The sequence below is a fragment of the Panthera uncia genome (genome assembly GCF_023721935.1).
Source record: "Panthera uncia isolate 11264 chromosome C1 unlocalized genomic scaffold, Puncia_PCG_1.0 HiC_scaffold_3, whole genome shotgun sequence".
NCBI lineage: Eukaryota > Metazoa > Chordata > Mammalia > Carnivora > Felidae > Panthera > Panthera uncia.
This window is the reverse complement of record NW_026057584.1, coordinates 54,295,640-54,314,689: the sequence shown is the minus strand read 5'-3', so window position 1 is coordinate 54,314,689 and position 19,050 is coordinate 54,295,640. Positions and strand designations below refer to the sequence as shown.

The 19,050-nt window shown below is 37.0% G+C and overlaps 1 protein-coding gene across 50 annotated transcripts in view; it reads right to left on the bottom strand.

Annotated features, from left to right (window-relative positions):
• TTN (titin) overlaps positions 1–19,050 on the bottom strand; it is a 275,095-nt gene that overhangs the window by 163,717 nt on the left and 92,328 nt on the right. For all 50 annotated transcript variants that reach the window (XM_049615442.1, XM_049615431.1, XM_049615432.1 and 47 more), the window contains 24 exons: positions 18,459–18,737; positions 16,717–16,998; positions 16,322–16,600; positions 15,544–15,831; positions 14,919–15,197; positions 14,528–14,806; positions 14,165–14,443; positions 13,296–13,583; positions 12,879–13,166; positions 12,113–12,403; positions 9,601–9,888; positions 8,910–9,002; positions 8,504–8,789; positions 7,782–7,965; positions 7,247–7,336; positions 6,883–7,150; positions 6,515–6,775; positions 4,703–4,912; positions 4,396–4,473; positions 4,267–4,293; positions 3,742–3,801; positions 3,373–3,456; positions 1,599–1,667; positions 569–616 (listed from right to left, as the gene is read on the bottom strand). In XM_049615442.1, coding sequence (XP_049471399.1) covers positions 569–616; positions 1,599–1,667; positions 3,373–3,456; positions 3,742–3,801; positions 4,267–4,293; positions 4,396–4,473; positions 4,703–4,912; positions 6,515–6,775; positions 6,883–7,150; positions 7,247–7,336; positions 7,782–7,965; positions 8,504–8,789; positions 8,910–9,002; positions 9,601–9,888; positions 12,113–12,403; positions 12,879–13,166; positions 13,296–13,583; positions 14,165–14,443; positions 14,528–14,806; positions 14,919–15,197; positions 15,544–15,831; positions 16,322–16,600; positions 16,717–16,998; positions 18,459–18,737 — 4,878 coding nt within the window. The remainder of the gene's footprint in view (positions 1–568; positions 617–1,598; positions 1,668–3,372; positions 3,457–3,741; positions 3,802–4,266; positions 4,294–4,395; positions 4,474–4,702; positions 4,913–6,514; positions 6,776–6,882; positions 7,151–7,246; positions 7,337–7,781; positions 7,966–8,503; positions 8,790–8,909; positions 9,003–9,600; positions 9,889–12,112; positions 12,404–12,878; positions 13,167–13,295; positions 13,584–14,164; positions 14,444–14,527; positions 14,807–14,918; positions 15,198–15,543; positions 15,832–16,321; positions 16,601–16,716; positions 16,999–18,458; positions 18,738–19,050) is intronic.

The following is a 19,050-nucleotide window of genomic DNA, read 5'->3' as shown; positions in this document are numbered from 1 at the left end:
TTGTTCTAAAGGACCTCCAGTTTGCGAAGCCCCTGGTTTCCCACAAGGATATTTTAACATTTGATCATTTAATGGAATTTATATTTAATGTTAACCTCTATTTAAATTTCTAATTATTCTTTCAGAAACATTTCTAATTTTAAAGCTACATTTCTGATAGTTGAATATGACTCTCTTATCAGTTTTGTAAAGATGATACTTAAAATTATGTAACCAAGTCAAATAGTTGTTTTTATAACAACAGCTTAAAAAAAATGAAGGCTAACATTGTTTACGTGATCCTTAGTACTTGTGTTAACTACAAGTAAAACAATAAGGATGCTGCCTCCCTTTCCACCCCTCACCACTGCTGTTTCCACTGAGGCTGCCTGCATCAACATCGCCTCTGATTCCCTTTCTGGGATTGGAGCAATAGGAAACCGTCATTTCTGGTACTAATTTGAATATGGCAGAGGAGATGCCACAACTTTACGATCAACTAGAAGCCTCATATTTAAAAAAAGAATCCAGAGCAGAGATGCAAATCTCAGGAGTAAATAAAAATATTTAACAATATCGTTTCATTTACCTTTTGCCGGAATTAAGGCAGTAGGAGGCAGGGGCTTCTTGGCAACCTCTGGGATTTAAAAGAATAGAAAATACGTTTATCTTTAGATTATGCATTATTTAATGTTTACTAATCCTCTGTGCTTTGTTAGTCATTTGTACTATCTGTGACTACTAGACTAAATGCCTTTATAATTTCCAAATTTAGCCCACCGGAATTGCTAGGCAATGCCATATTAACAAAAATGGGGAAAGGCTGAGCTCTGATTCTAGTTTAGGTCGATTTAAAACAATTTCAATGAACATGAAACATGAAGAGATTATTCAATAAGTCTAATGCCAGAAAATAAGGCGTGTTTCATTTTTTCAGTGGTTAACTATGAAGTTGAGAAAATATCCACACTTTTTGAGCTTCCTCTTATACCATAATGTTTCACAAATGATCACTCAGGGAAACATCTCTGGGAATGGTGCCTTGTGCTCCTGGACTCTCCTTCCTTCAGGAGGACTTCCTTACTCTAATGTTGGTTAAATAGGTAAAACTATTTGCTTCAATTTAGTTATCTAGTCTCCCTCCTAAAACACTTCCAGGATTTAGTACAAATGGAAGTAATTGAATTGATCCTCCTTCAAAAAGTGTTTTATTTTTCTTCAGGGACTGGCAGCAAGATGAGCCAGGAAGGGTTGTGAGTTGGGCTGGAACAGCCACTGAAATTAGCATCAGTCCTTGGCCTTCTATTGGTACAACTGAATCCAGAGCAGCCATGGGACTGGAGGTGCCATCCAGAGATAACAAGAGCTCTGGTGCTACCGCTGTGTGCCATGGACAGACACAGGCACAGGTGGACAGGGAAGAAAAAAAGGAGAAAGTAGAAAGTTGACGAAAAGAAAGTGAGGACTGAGTTCAAGAAGAGGGCGTGAGTGAGGGAAGGCAGAGGTTCCATTTTGTGAATTCAAACTCTTACCTTCCTCAGCCTTCACTATTTGGCACTTAAAATTGTTAACCAGGAGAAAAGCAGTAACATTCAATTTTGATTAATTAATTATAATACCTGTAGGTGCCTCTTCTTTGGGCTTTGCAACAACTTTTTTGGCATCTTTCTTCACAGCTTTTTTGGTCACTAAAAAAAAGAATGTCAGAGGTAAACAAGTAAAATGTTTCCAGGCTTTGATGGTAATGAGATCTTGCAACATTATTGCAAGATACCTTGTTTCAGAAAGGTCTTGTGCTAGAATGCAGAAAATGTTTTTTGGATGGAGATAGAATATGTAGGGTGATTTTATGCCTGTCTACAGTTCAAGTTTTCAAAACACTGAGCCCATGAACCTGTGATACCATAAATAGAAAAGGTCCACATTTTCACTTTGTTTCACTTAGATAAGAGCACTTTAAATTTGTCAGAAAGAACAAGTGAATTAGTAAAATTAAAAGTCCCATCTATGATACCGTAGAAGTATTCTTTGTTGTTGCTGACATTATACTTTGATCATGGCCCTTACTCATAACTTGATTACAGCTTTTGATATTCATGAGTAGCACAGTTTTTAACTTTTAAAATAAGGTCTCATATTTTAGTGGGTAGTCAAACTTAGCCATGTTGACAGTATCATTCCAAGACTCATTCATTAAGATATGATTATTATTCCTGACAACACATGTAAATGGAAATTTAATTTATGATTTTTAATTCTTGTTCTTCTTTGCTCTCAGAAGTAGATGAAATATACTTAACTATTCATATAAGTTATAAAAATGCTTTTGTTATTGAGATGTATTCATCACATAACTGGAAGTTTTTCATTTTTTGTTTGTCTACTATAGTTTCCCTGAGGCTGGCTGAAAACTAGCTCAACCTCTTGGCACCAATGGTAGCAGATATTAGGGGACTAGCATGCCAAACCCTGGAAAATGCTACACAAAAATCTGACTATGGAAATATCTGGTTTTGACATGCAGAATTTTTTCCTGATGCGAGAATTCTGACAGCAATTCTCAACTTTCAGAACTCTAGAAAGTCCCAGGAAGTCTGCTGACTGATTTACTTGAATAGCTTGGGGGACAAATAGCATAATTTGTCTATTGAAGTATTTGAAAAGGGAAATTCCCTGACATACTCAAGAGCTCTTTATCGGTTAACTCATTCCTTAGCTAAGGAAAAAAGAAATCAAATATATCAAAGATGTTCTAAGTCATATTTTTGTAACAAAACAGCAAATTTTAAAAAGGCATTAACATTGTAATTGAGAAAAAAATACAAACTATAATTTGCAACATGACCATAAACTAGTATGGGTTATCCCCAGGAACTTCACTAGAAATTAATTCCATTATATATATATATATATATATATATATATATATATATATATGTATATATATGTATGTATATATATATACATACACATGTATACACGTGTATATATACATATACATATATATACATACACGTGTATATATACATATACATACATACATGTGTATATATGTATATATACATATACTATATAAAATATATTGTACATATATATATATACACATATATAATAAGAAACATGAAATCAATTTGCCATTAATGTTTAAGTGATTCCATTAAGATAAAATATTTTAATATCAAGCATTGCATTTGGTTTGATGGTTATTTTCATAGTTTTAATCATATGTCTGTCTTACACATATTTAAAGTATTGAAAGCAAATAATTTACATTTTGAAAGGCAATTCAACCTGTTGACCACTAGAGGGCCAACATGTTGCATTTGACAACATTTTCCAGGTCTGCAATAATTAATCATATACTTTGACATTTAGGTAGATAACATAAAATACCTTCAATGCGTTTTGCTGGTGGTTTCTTTTCTTCAGGTGTTGGTAGCAACAGAGGAATAGGAGGAACAGCCATAGGAGGGATTTCTGAAGAAAAGAAATGCCATCATCATGGTTTGGTTTTTTATTTGGTGTGAAGTATAATGAAAAGTCTGATTCATTACTTTCAGTACTCAAAGGTGTTATACTACAAATTAATCAACCAGAGAAAATAAAAATAGCATATATTTATAATTGTTACTACTCTTCTGTTTTGATTTTTAAATATACAGTGAAGAATATGATGTGTTCTGGCTTTCTGCTGTGGTTTGGCATCGCTAATTTCCTAATGGTAGAAAATTGTTGCTGCAAGCCCAGGTGTCGTGGTGTTACCTTCTGGAGGGACTGCTCTGATAGGCATGGTTGGGATTGGAACCCTGGAGTCAGGAATATCTGAAAAGGAACATTTAATGATCAGCATCGAGGGATTGAAACAACACATATTTATTAGATAACTAAGATGTGTTTGTCAGGCATTTCCAACAGCAGAATCTAATCTACAGACACCTGTATATAGGATCTAATATAGAGAGATATTAGAATTCTTTTGTAAGTAACCACATAGGCAGGTTGATTCCCTGTGAAAACTGGTTTTGTTCTATGGCCACACAATTTTGGCATGATCCTAGATACCAGCTAAATGAGACCTTATTATCTCTAATTTCCCAAGCTCACAAAGCCTAACATTTATCTTATTTCCTGAAAATAATTTTACTGAATAATATTGGACTAAAAAAATAAACAATATTTTTAGACTTTTCAGTTTGGCTTCTATCATTTACAAAATTATGTTGAATATATGGTGAACAAGGGTTGATTTCTTTTCTTTTCTTTCTTTCTTCTTTTTTTTTAACTTACCAGGAGGCTTCATCTCAAGTTTGATTTCTGCAAAAGAAAAAAAAAATGACATTTTTGTATTTAGAATCATCTGGGCAGCCTTCTTTGTTTCAAAGATTGCAGTGTGACTTTCATGTGGTGTTTTCTGACCTTTAGTTGTTAGGTACAGTTCTGCTGTGCTTCTGGCTTCACCTCTTGGTTCCAGTCGAGCAATTACCGAATAGACACCTAAGGAGAAGAATCATCAAACTTTGTTTTCTGGTGTTTGTAAATTACCCTTCTTTATTTAAATACAGGATTTAATTTGAATTTATTTATGTATATTTATATATAATTCTCTTTCCTTAAATAGTATTCTATATAAAATTACAGAGTGTAAGTGTAAATTTGGGTACAAGTATATAAAACGGACAAGATTTAAATGATATATTCACAAGGACCCTGTGAACTGAATTACCTTCATCATCTGGGGTCACATTGTGGATGGTCATATAATGGCAGCGACCATCATTCCTGAAGTTGTATTTCTGGCTCTCAGTCAGTTCTGTTGGTCCTTTATACCATGTTACAATGGCATCATCAAAGGACACTTCACATTCGAAGGTGGCAGACTGATGCTCACTCACCACAATGTTCTGTATGCGTTTCGTAAACTGAATTGGTTCAGCTGCACAAAGAGGAGTCAAAGTTAGATTGTACAGGGAGGAAGTTTTTGTAGTCTCCTTTCTCCTCAGACAGTTAAACTCTCCATCTCTGTCTCCAATTGGAATATAACAAAGGCCGAAAATGTAAAACAAAAAAGAAAGAGCTCTTGTCTGCATCAGTAACAAAAAATTATCCCAATACTTAAGTGTATTCCTTCAAGACCAGTGTAGGAAAGTATAAAGAAATCCCTGAGAGTCTTTAAAATATTTGCACAAAGGCAACAGTCAAAGGTGCTTATAACCCAAAAGTCAAATTAAACTTTAAAATGTTAGTGAAGTTTGGGTTCAAAATAAAGGGAACATAAACTTAACTTTACTCTGTAATTTATTCTCCTTTGAAATTCTATCTTCTGTAAAAATAATCTTGCTATTCAGGACCTAGAATTGTTTATTATCTACTATGTTATAACTTTCCTTGTGAAATAATGTAAACTCAGTAGGAAGTCTGGACTTTAAAATTTCACAAGATTCATTTATCAGATTCTGAAACCTGCTTGTAAGCACCTGTGGACATACACAAAGGAGTCAATCCATGGGAATTGCAGGCATGGTTAGTAGGAGAATGGGCTGGAGTAGGCGGTCCTTCTGCAAAATTTTATTCGGAAGTCTGGAATTCAATGTATAACAGTATCAAGAACATCTTTGACATCATAAGTACTCTGGTGAGCTTTTCTTTTCTTTTTTTTTTTTTTTGAGGGATCATATAAGAATGCAATTATTTAAAAAATGATAAGTGGTTTCAACTGGATCCTTTAAATTGAAAATAAGAAAATTTTTTGAGCTTTAAAATACAACCAGGCATTAATACCCATTTAAAGCAAGTCAGAGAAATTGAAAAGTCATATAGTTGTATTTCAACAACTATAAGTGGGCATCAACTGGAAGTAGATGCTATCATTATAGCCAAAATGTTGCTCAAAATAACCCCAGGGTGTCTTCAGATAGTGCATATAGTCAAAGGATTGGGAAATGAATAGTGCTGCTCCTAAATCCTCAGATTTCACTTTATTTCAGAGATTTAGAAGATTGGAATATAATCCTCACATGAAATAATTATTTTTGAAAAATAGCTGCTAATCACACACCCCATATGTTGTTAATTTTATCTAATAGGTAGATTCAAATTAATTTCTATAAACAAAACATCAACTCATAGCCAAGATCTTTTAGATACAGCTATGAAATCTGGTCATTTCTGTGATTTCTTTCTTAGAATAAGAATCACAGATGTGAGAATTATGGAAACCGGTAAAATTATAAAGACTTGTTGAATTTTGCAGAATTATTTAGAATTTAAATAACTGTTAGAAAGTCATGTCTTAGTTTAGACTGGTGTCCGCCTTTGATCCAAAACTACGCAAAGGAATTGGCATTTGTGTGACTATTTCCCTTTTGGCTTCATGTGAATTTTGAGATGTGAGTGAATGCTGTGAGTACGTGTTGGGAAATGAGAACACAAGCACTTTGGAATATGCGCAATGGCAGGGTGACAGCAAGCAGCAGGGGTCCCATACGGCTGCCAATGACCTGTGCTGAAAGAAGTCCAGCCATACTCTTTCACCCACCTTCAATTCTGAGCTCTGCTGAAGTTTCGAGGTCTTCATATTTGCAGGTGTACTTGCCCTGGTCTTCTGCTCGCACGTCAGCAATGGTCAGTTTATGCACTTTGTGTTCCACTTCTGTCTTATGTCTACCTTGGGGTTTAAGGATTCTGCCATTTCTGAACCATTCAGATTTTACGTTTGGCACAGAAAACTGGCATGTCATGGTGCACGTCTGGCCTTCTTTCAAAGTAACATCCTGAAGATGCCGCTCCCAAGCAGGCTCTGTTGGAATGATACAAAAAACATTTTGTTCAATACCACATGCAGATGTGCTCAATAGTGAATTAATCTCACAAGTTTGTTTTTTTAATACGATGATTTTTACTTACCAATTACAGTTAGTTTAGCACTAGCGATGTGTGGACCACACACCAGTCTATAATTGCCCTGATCTTTAAGTTGACAGTTTTTGACTCTGAGTGTATGTCGATCACCATCAATACTTATTTCAAATTTATCACTGGGTTCCAGTTTTTCAGTCCCTTTGTACCATGAAAGCTTGATCTCTGGATAATTAATCTTAATGTCAATTTCAAACACAGCATCATCATCTTTCAAAACTGTCTGATTCTCAATATCCTTGATCAGAGTGACAGGCTAGGAGAATAAAGAATTGACACATGTTAGTCACTCCTTTCCTTATAATCCTGAATAATAACCTGTTCACTGTATTATCATCATAACTCATTTTACCTCTGTCTGTGACAGCCTTTGCTGAATAAATGATACAAGTTCCTCAAATTCCTTTTCATCCTTCTCTGACTTCTCTATTTCCTCAATTTCCTGAGGAGGAAAAAGTGTAAGTATTACATATGGAAAAAAATGTGAATTCGAGGATACATGATTCTACTCAGCTTCCAGTCTTGATGCTGTTTAGGTTATACTAAGTGATCTTATACAGTTGTAGGGCTCTGGAAATTCAAAGGGGATATATTAGATGTTTCAAATATAATTTTTTAAATATATATTTTTTAATGTTTATTTTATTTTTGAGACAGAGAGAGACAGAGCATGAGTGGGGGAGGGGCAGAGAGAGAGAGACACACGCACACAGAATCTGAAGCAGGCTCCAGGCTCTGAGCTGTCAGCACAGAGCCCCATGCGGGGCTCAAACTCGTCAACCGCGAGATCATGACCTGAGCTGAAGTCGGAAGCTCAAACGACTGAGCCACCCAGGCACCCCCCAAATATAAATGTTTAAGATGATGCTATATACAAAAGGGCATACCAATCTATGGGTCTCTTCTTCTTGACTTTGCTTTAGTATTTCAAATGCTTGAAGAAGACCCCGGAAGTCAGTGATTCCATACATCCGGGCATATTTTTCATATTCTTTAGGATCAACGTTTTTGAGAAGTTCCATGATATCAATTTCCTCTTCTTCTCCAGGTCCTTTCTTTAAGATTGGAGTCCTAAATGAAATCAGAAATACACATAAATCACCTGTCTTCTACTTATTTTGAATTGCCTATCATTTAAAGATTATAAATGTCAGTAAGGTTCTTTTCCCCTTCACAAAGACATAGTGCTATGTCCTTTATTCAAGAAATATTAGTCTTTCAGGGGCACCTGGGTGGCTCAGTCGGTTAAACATCTGACTTTGGCTCTAGAAAACAATTCAGAACATGAGAAATAATACATAGAAATAAAAATTTCATATCTAGATGCATACACACTTCTCTGTAGACCATTTCCTTTGTTCAAAATTTTAATAAAACTTCACTTCATTCTCAAAACTTTCTCATGATCATTCAGAAATTGATCTTAATGAGCCACTAACTTATGCCCAAATACTGGATGTTTGCTTATATGTTTTTGTGAGAATGTCTGTGTGCTTATGTTCTTACATGATCTGAATCTTGGAGGGAATGGTCCATACCTCTTGAGAGATCTCTTCTGTGAATGGAAATTTACTGTGCATGTTTGTTTTTTTTTTTTAATTGAACTTACTTTTTCAGCATTGCTCTAAGATCTCCTTCAATCTTCTCTTGTTTCTTCCTTTCATCCACCTGTAGGTTAACATTACTTTCAATTTCACCATGTTTATTAAATGCGACACATCTATACAATCCAGAATCCGTTTTTGTGGTGTCTCTAATCTCCAACTTTGCTTCATCGCCTTTCTGGTGGATAAAAATGCGACCCCCTTGGTTCAGTTGTCTCCATTTCCCTTTTGTCCATTTAACATTTGGAATTGGATCACCTCCAACTTTTGCAATGAATGTTGCAGTGGTTTCTAAGGAAGAATGAAAGCAAATGAATAAAGACCTTAATTTTCCCAAATCAGTTCTTGCAGATTTAAATTGGTGGCAAAATGTACAGGGTAGACAACGATGCACTTTTCCCAAGAACTTACTTTCTACAACTCTGATACTCTGAGGTTCTGACACGAAGAAGAGTTTCCCATCTACTGCTGCTTTCTTAGCCACAGGGACTGCGGCTGGTTTGTCTGAAAGACATATTTACATGTTTTGTTATTACAATTACGTTAAAATTGGAATAGATGATTCCGTTGTAAAATAAGCTTTAGGAATTTGGCCATGTCAAAGATATCATTCACTCTAGGACTCTAATGAGAGTATAAGAGTGACTTATGGGAGATACAGCAATTTTATAAGCATTTATAACTAGTATAACTAGTTATAGCTCTCGCATACAGGTTGAATGACAATTATAATATCAGTATCAAATTTTGTATTTCTATGCTTGGCTTTATTATATAGATTTCCTCCAGGACTATGACATCAGACTACTTCATGTTACATTATTATAGCATAATTTTTGGAACTTAATTATACATTCTTGGATACAGTAAAAAAGGTACAAGAAAGAGGATGGTGAACTTGGGGTAATTTCAGACAATTTGTGTTGAAATCATTTTCATTGAATTCTCTAATACTTCAGTCATAATAAGGGGGCTATAACTGCAAGTGAGCAAGAACTGATGTTTCTAAAAATTGAATTCCATTCTTATTTAAGTTGTAATAAGAAAATAAATGTGACCAGTCATTGACTTGGTCTGAATAATACTTTGGAGGTATCTGTACCTTTAATGGTCACTTTTGATTTTGAAGTGTCACTTCCAGCCACATTTGAAGCTTTACACACATAATCTCCTGAATCTGCTTTAGTCACGTCCTTAAGTTCCAGTACTGCGGTGCCATTAGCAAAGCTGAAGCTGCATCTGTCTGAAGGCTTTATTTCCCTTCCAGCCTTCAGCCACTGGATCCTGATCGGCTCTGATCCGCGAACATGGCAACTGAGCTGCACAAATTCTCCCTCACTTGCTGTTACTGGAGTAAGGTGCTGATCAAACACAGGCGCTTTCTTAGGTTCTGGAATTGAAAAGATATTTAAAAAAATGTTTATTTATATATTTTTGAGAGGGAGGGGAGGGGCAGAGAGAGGGAGAGAGAGAATCCCAAGTAGGCTCCACACTTTTAGTGCAGAGCCTGATGCAGGGCTCGAACTCACAAACCATGAGATCATGACCAGAGCTGAAATCAAGAGTAAGATGCTTATACAACTGAGCCACCCAGGCATCCCAGGGGCTATTTTTAAACATAAAAGGAACATAAAAGCCAAAAAAAATTGAATTCCAGAAAAGAAATAAGTTTTGCCTCTAACAGGCAATACTGGTTGTGGTAGTAGAACTGAACCAAGAACTGAATCAAGGTTGATTACTCTCTGAAGGCAACAGCTACATTTGTTAGATTTTTTTTTAAAGACAAAGATTTAAAAATAAGCAAAGACTAGATGCCGTGTTGCTCATAAATCACGTAAGCATCTGTGTCCTGATTAAGCACTGCAAACATTGCAACTGGCAGTTCCTATAAACTTCTGTGCCATGTAGCACACAATTGATTCTCTCAAACCTGCATATATCTGCATTTTTGCCAAACCCTAAAGACTAAGGGCCTACTGGGGAACTCTCCTCATTTAGAGGAGCAGTTCTTGCTGTCCTCTGGGAAGGAAAGCCAACATTTTAGTAATCCATGAGCCCATATCGTAATACGTGATTATCTGTGACTTTCATCTTTAGTTGTTAAATGCAGCTATAGTAGCGTTTAAAATCCAGTCTTTGCCCAAAGGAAACAGCAGCTGAAGCTCAGTCAACTGGAAACCAATGAAGAATACACAAGTAACGTTGGAAGGCCATGTCCAACTCAGTGTTATATAATGATTTTATTCAGTGATTCTGAGAAATATTAAAATAAGGCAATATTCATGATTGTAATGATTAAAACTTCTGACGTCTACATAAAATTTTTTTTATTTCTACAAAGAAATAGTCTCTGAATTCTATAGAAAGTACTTATCTACTTAATAACCACCAGGGATACAAATCATAAACATAAGACACTGCTAAGGATACATTTTTTTTGTTTTATTAAACATATTTTAAAACTAAATGCACTTAAGTTCTGTTCAATGAGTGTATTTTAAGTTAAGACAACTCAATGATATTAGCCTATTAGTGATATTAACCTATTACTTGTGCACGCACCCTGAAATGGCATGCTATGTCATCAGAGCTGGTAATCAAACTCCCAGCTACTCTAGGAAGTTGGCCTGTAAAGTGATTTTGATGATTCTACATCAGACTCATCTGGATGAAGCCATTATGGTCAGAGGATCAGATGAAAAAGACCTCCTTAAATGATACACTCTATTTCTTTGCCTCAAGCTATGACTGTATATTTAAATACATCTTCCATAACGATATGCAGCATCTTTTAAGTCATCTTTTTTTTTTTTTCCTTTTCAAGCAAATTTTACTCTTTTGTCTGGGATTAATATTCATTTACAGGCTAAAAGCTTTGGGCAATATATGTCAAACAATAATCCTTTAGCAATGGAAAAGAGAATGTTTTAGAGTGTGATATAACTAGAAATGAGCAAAGCTAATGCAATTTTCAATGATGAAAATTTAAGAAGTTTTTGAAACAAATATGCTTCATAAAAATCCATATACCACTTGCACATGAATTTCCAAGTAGACTTGGAATTAATTCTAGCTGCTGGAGAGAATTGTGGGATATGATCTACAAGCTAAGATTTTAGTCCCTTGAGTATAGGACACCTACTTTGCTGGCCATGTAAATTACAAATAGTAATATATTTTAAGTAAATATATGTGGAATTATGGTGTGCCAATTACATAATGTATATTTATAGTTGGCCTTCGAACAACATGGGTTTGAATGGCGTGTGTCTCCTTACCGGCAGATTTTTTTCTCTTCTCTAGCTTACTGTACTGTAAGAATATAACATATAATACATAACATAAAATTATGTTAATCAACTGTTGATGTTATCGGTAAGGCTTCCAGTCAACAGTCCCCTATTAGTAAAGTTTTGGAGAAGTCGAAAGTTATACAGGGATTTGTCAGGGCTCGTAACCTCCATTTGTTAAGGGTCAACTGTACATGTATCTGTTATAACTTACTTGGTCAACAGATGTAAAGAAGAAATGTATATGTCAGACGAAATGCACAAGAATATCTAATGGGCAATAAAGAAGAACACAGGAGGCTTGGGGGTGCAAGGATAACTAACCTTTGATGACAATTGAAGATGTACACAGAGCGGAGCCTGCATCATTCGACACTTTGCATGTGTACAAACCAGCATCACCCATGCCCGCCTTCTTGACGTGCAGCAGGAGTATGTTGTTCTTGAACGTAATTTCACAGTTAGAAGTTGGATGTATCTCTATATTATTCTTGTACCATGCAACCATTATAGGCTGGGAGCCAGCAACACGGCCCTCAAGCTTGAAAGAATTCCCTTCTGTTTCTTCAACTGTCTCTGAGAGTTTTTTAGTGAAACTTGGTGGAACGAGCCGCTCTGTAAGAAATTGCAATGATATTTGAAATGGAAGCCAGGAGCAGGTTATCGATGTGAGGCTTTTCAGGAAAAAGGAGTCATATTTTACGTTAAAAGTTACTGCTGATCAACTAAATACACCAAATCAGTGTATGTTCCTAAAATTTCAGCCCCCTCCACAAACTTATTCTAAACTGTTCTCTCATTTATGGGATAGATGATGAAAATAACTTACAACTGTCTCCAGAACCACATAATTGTAAAAAATAAAAAGAGGAGGGTGGTCTTAGGGTTATGTAGGATGTATATAGTTTTAGAAAAATATGAATTTAAAATATCACTTGTTCTCTAGAGAAACATTTCTTCTTAAACATTTTTATGTCATCTGTTTAAAACTGTCCTAAATTTCACTGCCCTGATAGAAACTGCACTGTTAGGAAAGAACAGAAAGAAAATGATTATGTTTTTGTTGGACCACATGAGAAATAAATGATACCTTTTATATTAAGTTGAGCCGTGCAGGAGTCCTTTCCCACTTCATTCACAGCATAGCAGGTATACTGCCCGGAGTCTCCCTTGTCCACTTTCAGGATTGTCAGGTGGGCGCTGTTTTCCAGGTAACTAATCTGGTAGTTTCCGCCACTGCGTATCTCTCTGTTATCTTTGGCCCAGGTGACTTTTATTGGTTGTGTCCCAGTCACGTGGCACTCAAAGTCCGCACTTTCCCCAACCACAGCATCCACAGGGGCGACAGGAATGTCAAAGAAGGGTGGGTTCTTCCCCTCTAAAAGCAGAGCAGAAAGGCAAGGTTTTATAGCCACTCCACTTGACAGAAACTGTGATGTTTTCTCCTTAATTTTGATTACAGAAATTTTATTTATAGAAATAGAAAGAAGTCAAAGAATCCACAAACCTGTGAGAATGAGTCTGGCACTGGAAGAAGCCGACCCAATAGGATTTGTAGCTGTGCAAGAATACTGGCCTGCAAGGCTCCGATCTGTTTTAAAAATATTCAGAGTGGCTACATTATCTAAAAACGATGTTTGTACATTTGGGCCATCTTTCAACGGCTTGCCATCTTTATACCAAGACACTGAGATAGGTTCTGATCCATGTATGGTACATTCAAAAACAACTGGAAGTCCAACTGTTTCTTGGACATCTCGCAATTGCCGAGAAAATGATGGTGGAAGTTTTTGCTCTGTAGGAACAGAATTAAAATAATGAACACTTCTGGATGTTTTTAATTTGCCAAATACTCTTTTCACAATTATTGTTATATAGATAATAGTATGTCTACAAAAATATCAAGAGGTATTAACAGCTCTTGAATTAACTTGGACGCAAAGAACAACATATAAACCTTCGGAGCAAAATTTTCACTCTGTGGTCACCCTAATGCGTACTAGGCACAAAAATATGTAAGCCTGAGGGGAAATTGATTGGCTTAAGGTACATCTCCAGGCACACAGCAGATGCTCCTATTGTTAGGACTGCCTTGTTGCCTATTGAATGGGATACTCATGAGGTGAAATTTTAAAAATATGGCCACTCATTTTTCTTAAAGATTTAATTACAGAGACAATTGATTCCATGATCCTTCCAACCAAACACTTAGGCCTCTTCTCACTCCCACCTATAGACAAAGGTAAGCCACTAACTGTAGATGTAATTTCTCAAGTGTAATATTTTGCATTGGGCAGAAGGAAGTCCTTCACCAGGTATTTTAAATCTTATTCAAAAGCAACACAAATTCATTCACTTCTAAAATATTGCAATCACCTTGAACAGTAAGGAAAGTTGATGAAGAAACTTCTCCCACACTGTTTTCAGCTCTGCAGATATATTCTCCACTGTCACTACTGTCAACCTGGTTGAAAACCAGTGTAGCAACGTTGTTCCTAAAATGCATTTTGTAGGTGGTAGTAGGTCTTAATTTTGTATCTCCTTTGTACCAAGACACCCCAATTTCAGGGGTCCCAGCAACTTGGCATTGTAAAGAGGCAGAATCTCCAACGGTCACCTTAACAGGCTCCAACTGCTTGACAAAATACGGTGGTTCTGCAGGCAGGAGAGATAAATAGTCATCAAGAGACATGCCAGATGATTATTTATACATGAAGATATGAATGTGGGATAACAAACCTAGTATCAGTATTTGTGCGGAACAGGAATCTTTTCCAGAAGCATTTTCGATGTAGCAATTGTATTGTCCTGCGTCCTCTACCATGCTACTTGGGATTTCCAGGATTGCAGACTTTTCGGTTGTGGTTATATGACACCTCTGAGAAGGAGTTATGTTTATGCCATTTTTCTTCCATGTAACAGAAATAGGAGGAGTTCCGGTATACGTGCCCTCTAGAATCAGGGGTTTTCCTTTCTCTATGCTGTAATCATTGAGCCTCTTCACAAATTTGGCTGGGGCTATAGAAAACAGATCGACAATATGAAATCAACCCATATACATTCAGATATAGACCTAACTGTTACTTTGTGTATGCTAATTGTAAAAATGCAAAATAGCAGCCCAACAAACCTTTTACATAGAGATGAGTTGTACAAGAAGTTCTGCCAGCTTCATTACTAACTATGCAGGTGTATTCTCCACTTTGTGTTGTATCTACATCAAACAGCTCCAGTTCGGCAACTGAATCCTCCAGAGACACATTACATCTGTCCCCTGGTACTAGTTCAGTGCTACCCTTGAACCAGCTGACACTGAAAGGAGGTGTTCCTTTTACGATGCTTGTGAAAGTTACGTTGGCTCCGGTTAAAACATCCATGGCCTCAGGTTTCTGAACAAAAGATGGTGGTTCTACACAAACACACACAAACACATACCAAAAACAATTTAATATTTTTCCACTTTGATGATAAAAATACTTACTAAATTTAACAAACTATGAAATACAGCTAGCTCTATTTGGCTGTATTTTTAAAATTTATTTATTTTGAGAGAGAAAGCATGAGTGGGGGAGGGGCAGAGAGAGAAGGGGGGAAAAAGAGAGAATCCCCAGCAGGCTTCACGCTGTCAGTGCAGAGCCCAACGTGGGGCTAGAACTCACAAACTGCAAAATCATGATGTGAGCTGAGATCAAGGGTTAAACACTTAACCAACTGAGCCACCCAGGTGCCCCTGTTTTGCTGTCTTTTTAACTGACCTCTCACAGTCAAAGGAGCACTGCATTCGTCAGAACCAGCCACATTAGTAGCTACACATGTGTAGTTGCCGGCATCTGATTCTTCCAGCATGTTCACAGTTAAAGCACAAGTGTTATCTGTCAGGGTGGACTGGTATTTCCTTCCACTGCTGATCTCATTTCCTTCATGGAACCAGGACACAGAGATCGGAGGTGATCCATAGACTTTGCACTCCATTACAATTGAGGAACCAGACAGACCATTCGTCTCTTTCAATTTTCTCGTGAATGCAGGAGGAACAATTCGGTCTGAATGTGGTAAAAATCAAACGAACAAGGGACATCAGTTAGAACATGATTTGAAAAGAGAATTATTGTATTTTTGATGGAATATCCCTAGATCCACTTGGCTTTTTTGCGAAGGTATCAAAGAGTTCCCTATGGGTTCACACAGTCAAAAGCCTCACGAATCAACGTGAGATGTACTGATTGATGTGTTAAGGATCTTGGTCTCTCATCACTGTGAACTGTTGTGTGGTGAATTATTCCAGCATAAGTGATAGTTAAAGACAAACTTTGTCCTTCTCCAGGGATTCAGTTTTACTCTAATCACTCTGAATTGTGGAAATTTCTCCATGTGGTTTTCTTCTAACTCTATGGGTATGTTACTTCTGATTTTGCTGATAGAAAAGATGTAAGACTCATGGTCACACTGTAGAAGATGGAGCTTCTCATACGTGTATATGTAAATCAGGAGCTATACTAAAATAACACTGAGGCAAAAGGCTAACCAACCAACCTGAAACTTGAACTGAGGCTGTACAGCTGTCTTTGCCAACGGGGTTTTGCACCTCGAAACTGTATACGCCACTGTCACTAGGTGCCACATTAATGATCTTAAGGCCAGATACTTTGTTGAAGAAGCTTATTTTGTATTTGCTATCACTTGTCAGTTGTTTTCCATCCTTAAACCACTTAGTACTGAGTTCAGGCGTGCCAGTGACCGTGCACTCCAAGGTACAGGTATCTCCTGTGGTAACTCTTATGGATTCCGGCTTTTCCACAATTGCTGCAGGTTCTGGAATGAGATACAGATTACACTCAGATTTTAAAATCAAGCTGAAAAACTAAGGAAAACATGGATACCAGTAAGGCTGTGTTTTGTATTCATGACAATGTTCTATTTGTACTAACCGAGAACAGAGAGTGTGGCAAAGCACTCTTGCATTCCAGCATCGTTTTTGATCTGACAGGTGTACTTCCCAGCATTGGCTGTTTCTGCTCTTGCAAACTGTAGGGTTGCAACGTTTTCTGAATAAGAAACCCATATGTTGTCACTTTCTCTAACAATTTCCCCTTTATCTTTGAACCACACCACTGAAATTGGCTCAGCGCCTTCGGTAGTAGTCTGCAGCTGAACTTCTTCACCAACGATGGTAGAAACATCACTGAGCTTCTTCACGAATCTTGGTGGTGCTGAAGGCAAAGAGGCATGTCATTTAAAATGCATAGGTCTAACTTTTCCAAAGGAGACATTCAGATGGCCAACAGACACATGCAAAGATGCTCAACATCGCTCATCATCAGGGCAGTACAAATCAAAACCACACTGAGATACCACCTCACACCAGTCAGAGTGGCTAAAATGAACAACTCAGGAGACAACAGAGGCTGATGAGGATGTGGAGAAACTTCCTGCACTGTTGGTGGGAATGCAAACCAGAGCAACCGCTCTGGAAAACAGTGTGGAGGTACCTCAGAAAATTAAAAATGGAACTACCTTACAACCCAGCAATAGCACTACTAGGAATTTACCCAATGGATACAGACAGCTGATTCATAGGGGCACATGTACCCCAATGTTTATAGCAGCACTTTCAACAATATCCAAATTATGGAAAGAGCCTAAATGTCCATCAACTGACAAATAGATAAAGAAGATGTGGTTTATATATACAATGAAATACTACTTGGCAATGAGAAAGAATGAAATCCTACCATTTGCAGCAACATGGATGGAACTGGAGGGTATTATGCTAAGTGAAATAAGTCAGTCAGAGAAAGACAGATATCATATGTTTTCACTCATATGTGGAATTTGACAAACTTAACAGAAGACAATGGGGGAAGGGAAGGGTAAAAATAGTTTCAAAAACAGAGGGAGGCAAATCATAAAAGACTCTTAAATACAGAGAACAAACTGAGGGTTGAAGAGGGGTACAGTGGGGAGGGGAAGATGGGTGATGGGCATTGAGAAGGGCATTTCTTGGGATGAGCACTGAGTGTTGTAAGTGATGAATCATGGGAATCTACTCCTGAAACCAAGAGCACACTGTATACACTGTATGTTAACTAACATGACAATAAATTACATTTAGGAAAAAAAGATGATGTTCATACAAAAATGTTCCAGAGGTGCCTGACTGACTCAGTCAGTGGAGCATATGACTCTTGATCTTGGGGTTGTGAGTTCGAGCCCCATATCGAGTATAGAGATTACTTAAAAATAAAACCTTTTGGGAAAAAAAAATAGAACGTATGGGTCTAGTAGTACTTAAGTCATGCAATGCTAGGAATTACACTAGTGATAATGTGTTGTTTCCATTTCTTAAATAAGAGGTATTTTTGGTGAGTGAGAGCAGGGATATGATAGAATTTACATTAAGCTGAAAGAGTCAAACATCTTGTCCTCTCCAGGATTCTAAGTTGAATGAAATCCACAGGAAAAATGGTCTAAAATGGTAGTTGGTGGGATTTGGAAATGGGATGCACACTAAACATAAAAAAGGATTTGGAAAAATAAAAAAGGAAAAGTGGAAGACAGAGCTAGCGATAAAAGGACAGGGCATCACTAAGAAGCGAAAAGAGTATCACAATTAGAGGGGAAAAAAATGGGAAGGGAAAGAGCAGGCAGAAAAAAATGAAGCCACTCTAACCTTTCAGAGTGATAGAACCAACACAAGAGTCACTGCCCACATCGTTGGTGGCTCTGCACTGGTATTCCCCCATGTCCGCAGTGTCGACGTTCAGGATGTGAATACTTGTTAGGAAGTTCTCAGTCATTATCTTGTACTTCTTGCCGCTCCTCAGTTCTCTCTTATCCTTATGCCAAGAAACTTGGAATGGGGGCGTGCCCTGCAGCTCACATTCAAGATGAACATCAGCTCCTTTCAGTGTCTCAATAGGATGAGGTTTTTTGCGGAAAATGGGTGGTTCTACAATTGAAAGGTAATTGGGTTAGAGAAAAAAGGAATATTTGGATGTGTTCTGTAAGTATCTAGTTTCAAGTGGGAATCTGTTTTCCATTCTATTATCGAGACAGACAATACCACTTTTAATTTTCAATTGCACCCTTTAAACATATAAGAGGAAAGAATGAAATCTGGCCATTTGTAGCAACGTGGATGGAACTGGAGAGTATTATGCTAAGTGGAATAAGTCAGGCAGAGAAAGACAGATACCATACGTTTTCACTCATATGTAGATCCTGGGAAACTTAACAGAAGACCAGGCGGAAGGTGAAGCGGG